Consider the following 6,391-nt stretch of genomic DNA (forward strand, 5'->3'; position numbering starts at 1 on the left):
TTGTAAAAGCAGTAAAAAAAAAAAAAAAACTATATATAGTGTATCAGTGTTTGACTGAACCGATATATACGATAACTTTACTTAAACCACCCCATGAATATAGGGGGGGGGGAACACATATTTGGTATCGCTGTAATCGTACTGACCCATAGAATAAAAGTAACCTATTCGTTATGGCACATGGTTAACCACCTCAGCCCCCAGTGCTTAAACACCCTGAAAGACCAGGCCACTTTTTACACTTCTGACCTACACTACTTTCACCGTTTATTGCTCGGTCATGCAACTTACCACCCAAATGAATTTTACCTCCTTTTCTTCTCACTAATAGAGCTTTTATTTGGTGGTATTTCATTGCTGCTGACATTTTTACTTTTTTTGTTATTAATCGAAATTTAACGATTTTTTTGCAAAAAAATGACATTTTTCACTTTCAGTTGTAAAATTTTGCAAAAAAAACGAGATCCATATAGAAATTTTGCTCTAAATTTATAGTTCTACATGTCTTTGATAAAAAAAAAATGTTTGGGTAAAAAAAAAAATGGTTTGGGTAAAAGTTATAGCGTTTACAAACTATGGTACAAAAATGTGAATTTCCGCTTTTTGAAGCAGCTCTGACTTTCTGAGCACCTGTCATGTTTCCTGAGGTTCTACAATGCCCAGACAGTACAAACACCCCACAAATGACCCCATTTCTGAAAGTACACAACCTAAGGTATTCGCTGATGGGCATAGTGAGTTCATAGAACTTTTTATTTTTTGTCACAAGTTAGCGAAAAATGATGATTTTTTTTTTTTGATTTTTTTTTCTTACAAAGTCTCATATTCCACTAACTTGTGACAAAAAATAAAAAGTTCTATGAACTCACTATGCCCATCAGCGAATACCTTGGGGTCTCTTCTTTCCAAAATGGGGTCAGTTGTGGGGTAGTTATACTGCCCTGGCATTCTAGGGGCCCAAATGTGTGGTAAGGAGTTTGAAATCAAATTCAGTAAAAAATGACCTGTGAAATCCGAAAGGTGCTCTTTGGAATATGGGCCCCTTTGCCCACCTAGGCTGCAAAAAAGTGTCACACATCTGGTATCTCCGTACTCAGGAGAAGGTGGGGAATGTGTTTTGGGGTGTCATTTTATATATACCCATGCTGGGTGAGAGAAATATCTTGGCAAAAGACAACTTTTCCCATTTTTTTATACAAAGTTGTCATTTGACCAAGATATTTATCTCACCCAGCATGGGTATATGTAAAAAGACACCCCAAAGCACATTCCTCAACTTCTCCTGAGTACGGGGATACCAGATGTGTGACGCTTTTTTGCAGCCTAGGTGGGCAAAGGGGCCCATATTCCAAAGAGCACCTTTCGGATTTCACTCCTCATTTTTTCCTGAATTTGATTTCAAACTCCTTACCACACATTTGGGCCCCTAGAATACCAGGGCAGTATAACTACCCCACAAGTGACCCCATTTTGGAAAGAAGACACCCCAAGGTATTCCGTGAGGGGCATGGCGAGTTCCTAGAATTTTTTATTTTTTGTCACAAGTTAGTGGAAAATGATGATTTATTTTATTTTTTTTTTCCATACAAAGTCTCATTATCCACAAACTTGTGACAAAAAATAAAAACTTCCATGAACTCACTATGCCCATCAGCGAATACCTTGGGGTCTCTTCTTTCCAAAATGGGGTCACTTGTGGGGTAGTTATACTGCCCTGGCATTCTAGGGGCCCAAATGTGTGGTAAGTAGGTAAATGACCTGTGAAATCCGAAAGGTGCTCTTTGGAATGTGGGCCCCTTTGCCCACCTAGGCTGCAAAAAAGTGTCACACATCTGGTATCTCCGTACTCAGGAGAAGTTGAGGAATGTGTTTTGGGGTGTCTTTTTACATATACCCATGCTGGGTGAGATAAATATCTTGGTCAAATGCCAACTTTGTATAAAAAAATGGGAAAAGTTGTCTTTTGCCAAGATATTTCTCTCACCCAGCATGGGTATATGTAAAATGACACCCCAAAACACATTCCCCAACTTCTCCCGATTACGGAGATACCAGATGTGTGACACTTTTTTGCAGCCTAGGTGGGCAAAGGGGCCCATATTCAAAAGAGCACCTTTCGGATTTCACAGGTCATTTTTTACAGAATTTGATTTCAAACTCCTTACCACACATTTGGGCCCCTAGAATGCCAGGGCAGTATAACTACCCCACAAGTGACCCCATTTTGGAAAGAAGAGACCCCAAGGTATTCGCTGATGGGCATAGTGAGTTCATGGAACTTTTTATTTTTTGTCACAAGTTAGGGGAATATGAGACTTTGTATGAAAAAAAAAAAAAAAAAAAAATAAGCATTTTCCACTAACTTGTGACAAAAAATAAAAAATTCTAGGAACTCGCCATGCCCCTCACGGAATACCTTGGGGTGTCTTCTTTCCAAAATGGGGTCACTTGTGGGGTAGTTATACTGCCCTGGCATTTTCCAGGGGCCCTAATGTGTGGTAAGTAGGTAAATGACCTGTGAAATCCTAAAAGGTGCTCTTTGGAATATGGGCCCCTTTGCCCACCTAGGCTGCAAAAAAGTGTCACACATGTGGTATCTCCGTATTCAGGAGACGTTGGGGAATGTGTTTTGGGGTGTCATTTTACATATACCCATGCTGGGTGAGAGAAATATCTTGGCAAAAGACAACTTTTCCCATTTTTTTATACAAAGTTGGCATTTGACCAAGATATTTCTCTCACCCAGCATGGGTATATGTAAAATGACACCCCAAAACACATTCCCCAACTTCTCCTGAGTACGGCGATACCAGATGTGTGACACTTTTTTGCAGCCTAGATGCGCAAAGGTGCCCAAATTCCTTTTAGGAGGGCATTTTTAGACATTTGGATACCAGACTTCTTCTCACGCTTTGGGGCCCCTAGAATGCCAGGGCAGTATAAATACCCCACATGTGACCCCATTTTGGAAAGAAGACACCCCAAGGTATTCAATGAGGGGCATGGCGAGTTCATAGAAATTTTTTTTTTATGGCACAAGTTAGCGGAAATTGATATTTTTTATTTTTTTCTCACAAAGTCTCCCGTTCCGCTAACTTGGGACAAAAATTTCAATCTTTCATGGACTCAATATGCCCCTCACGGAATACCTGGGGGTGTCTTCTTTCCGAAATGGGGTCACATGTGGGGTATTTATACTGCCCTGGCATTCTAGGGGCCCTAAAGCGTGAGAAGAAGTCTGGAATATAAATGTCTAAAAAATTTTACGCATTTGGATTCCGTGAGGGGTATGGGGAGTTCATGTGAGATTTTATTTTTTGACACAAGTTAGTGGAATATGAGACTTTGTAAGAAAAAAAAAAAAAAATTCCGCTAACTTGGGCCAAAAAAATATCTGAATGGAGCCTTACAGAGGGGTGATCAATGACAGGGGGGGTGATCAATGACAGGGGGGTTGATCAATGACAGGGGGGTTGATCAATGACAGGGGGGTTGATCAATGACAGGGGGGTTGATCAATGACAGGGGGGTGATCAATGACAGGGGGGTGATCAGGGAGTCTATATGGGGTGATAACCACAGTCATTGATCACGCCCGTGTAAGGCTTCATTCAGACGTCCGGATGCGTTTTGCGGATCCGATCCATCTATCAGTGCATCCGTAAAAATCATGCGGACATCTGAATGGAGCTTTACAGGGGGGTAATCAATGACAGGGGGGTAATCAATGACAGGGGGGTGATCAGGGAGTCTATATAGGGTGATCACCACAGTCATTGATCATGCCCCTGTAAGGCTTCATTCAGACGTCCGGATGCGTTTTGCGGATCCGATCCATCTATCAGTGCATCCGTAAAAATCATGCGGACATCTGAATGGAGCTTTACAGGGGGGTAATCAATGACAGGGGGGTGATCACCACAGTCATTGATCATGCCCCTGTAAGGCTTCATTCAGACGACCGGATGCGTTTTGCGGATCCGATCCATGTATCAGTGCATCCGTAAAAATCATGCGGACATCTGAATGGAGCTTTACAGGGGGGTGATCAGGGAGTCTATATGGGGTGATCACCACAGTCATTGATCATGCCCCTGTAAGGCTTCATTCAGACGTCCGGATGCGTTTTGCGGATCCGATCCATCTATCAGTGGATCCGTAAAAATCATGCGGACGTCTGAATGGAGCTTTACAGGGGGGTAATCAATGACAGGGGGGTAATCAATGACAGGGGGGTGATCAGGGAGTCTATATGGGGTGATCACCACAGTCATTGATCACGCCCCTGTAAGGCTTCATTCAGACGTCCGGATGCGTTTTGCGGATCCGATCCATCTATCAGTGGATCCGTAAAAATCATGCGGACGTCTGAATGGAGCTTTACAGGGGGTTGATCAATGACAGGGGGGTAATCAATGACAGGGGGGTGATCAGGGAGTCTATATGGGGTGATCAGGGGTGATCAGGGGCTAATAAGGGGTTAATAAGTGACGGGGGGGGGGGTGTAGTGTAGTGTAGTGGTGCTACTTTACTGAGCTACCTGTGTCCTCTGGTGGTCGATCCAAACAAAGGGGACCACCAGAGGACCAGGTAGCAGGTATATTAGACGCTGTTATCAAAACAGCGTCTAATATACCTGTTAGGGGTTAAAAAAAACACATCTCCAGCCTGCCAGCGAACGATCGCCGCTGGCAGGCTGGAGATCAACTCTCTTACCTTCCGTTCCTGTGAGCGCGCGCGCCTGTGTGCGCGCGTTCACAGGAAGTCTCGCGTCTCGCGAGATGACGCGTATATGCGTGACTGTGCGCAGGGCTGCCACCTCCGGAACGCGATCCTGCGTTAGGCGGTCCGGAGGTGGTTAATGTCATAAACTTAGTGCTAAAAACAATGGTGGAACAGTTTTTCTTCCCCATTACCACCCCAAAAACATTAATAAAAGCTAATTGATAAGCTTTATGTACCACCCAAAAAATTGAATTTGTCCCACAAACAAGCATGCCGTCACACAGCCACTTGCGTCTAATTTCAGACTCCTACTTGACTAAAAATGTTCCTCAAAAATGCCAAGTGTTTTTACTTTGCCACGATCTAACTGCAAACGGTAATGGATGCTAAAAATACATTGATATTTATGTTGGTTAAAGAAGCTACTGGTTTTGGCTCCCAATAAGAAATGGAAATAACTGATCAAATAATTGAAGTGTGAACTTGGCCCAACGCGTACTTTGTGGTCATTATTAACCGTTTGTGTTTTCTTTGTTTTACTGCAGCACACACTCCCGTCACAGAGCATCCCCCTTCTCCTTATCAAGGGTGCATGAGGAACCTCACCATCAACAGGAAGGTCATCGATGTCTCCAAGTCAGGAGTTTTCACGGGATCAGCCGGGATCAACATCTGTCCAGCTCTTTAATTTCAAAGCATGGACATTGACAAGGGACTGCTGTTATTTAAGGGCAGAGACCACTAAACTGTGCCAGTAGTGGGGAAGTGTTGGCTCCTGTTACGTGACGACCAACAACTAACCCAGACACAAGGGTGCTTCTTCCATGGTTACTTTACCATTCTATTTCTGCCATTTGTTCCCCCCCACCATTACCCAAACTACATCCATTTACTTTGCAATATGACTTTCCAGCTGAATATTACCATTATAAGGGCCCAGCCTTGGTACAATACAAAAACCTATCTGGAATTTGTACCTAAAAAAGCACAGCATTCCTGCCATTATATGCTAATAGACACTGGAGCACTGTGCCTGCAGTTCGCCATGTTCAGGTGGAGTGGTTTAAATCAGGGCAGAGGAGAAAAAAAAAAAAAAGGTTTGTGCTCAATTGGTAATATTCGAGCACCAATCTCCTTCGTTGCATGTTTGCTGCGGCACATCTTGCGATTTCACACAAGCTCTGAACCAATAATATGACCTGTTCACGTGGTTTTACTTGAACTGGCAAAATGAGTCAGTATCTGCTACTTAAAAGCTTCTTAATTTCACATTGCTTTTGCCAGGGAGCCGTTAATGCATAAACTAAGGATGTGAAAATGCAAGTTGCTATGTAATTAAAGTAAAATAGCCGGTTTTAGGTAAAATTTAGAAATAATGGTGGGAGCAGGTGCTTGTCTACAAAACAAACACTTGTACAGAGATACAGGTGAGAAGTAATTTCTCCTGCCTAGAGGGGTAACAGGGAAGGGGGGCAAGGAGATGGCATCCACACCTATATAGAAACTGATCTCACTGCCCTAGTGTTCTCCATTTCAGATCACTGAAATTGTGGCTATATACTCAGATTAGGTATAATCTGCCTTATTACAAGGACGTCTATACTTACTATGTAGCAGCGACATAGAAGTGGAGATTAGGAGGTGTCTATGTCATCTCCTGCAACTC

General features: G+C 43.0%; 1 protein-coding gene across 1 annotated transcript in view; it reads left to right on the top strand.

The window, feature by feature from the left end:
- Positions 1–5,773, top strand: part of LAMA5 (laminin subunit alpha 5) — a 125,808-nt gene extending 120,035 nt beyond the window's left edge. The window contains exon 80 of the mRNA XM_040438838.1: positions 5,271–5,773. Coding sequence (XP_040294772.1) covers positions 5,271–5,413 — 143 coding nt within the window. The 3' untranslated portion in view covers positions 5,414–5,773. The remainder of the gene's footprint in view (positions 1–5,270) is intronic.
- The last annotated feature ends 618 nt before the right edge of the window (positions 5,774–6,391 follow it).

Source organism: Bufo bufo, chromosome 6 (assembly GCF_905171765.1).
Source record: "Bufo bufo chromosome 6, aBufBuf1.1, whole genome shotgun sequence".
In the NCBI taxonomy this organism is placed as follows: Eukaryota; Metazoa; Chordata; class Amphibia; order Anura; family Bufonidae; genus Bufo; species Bufo bufo.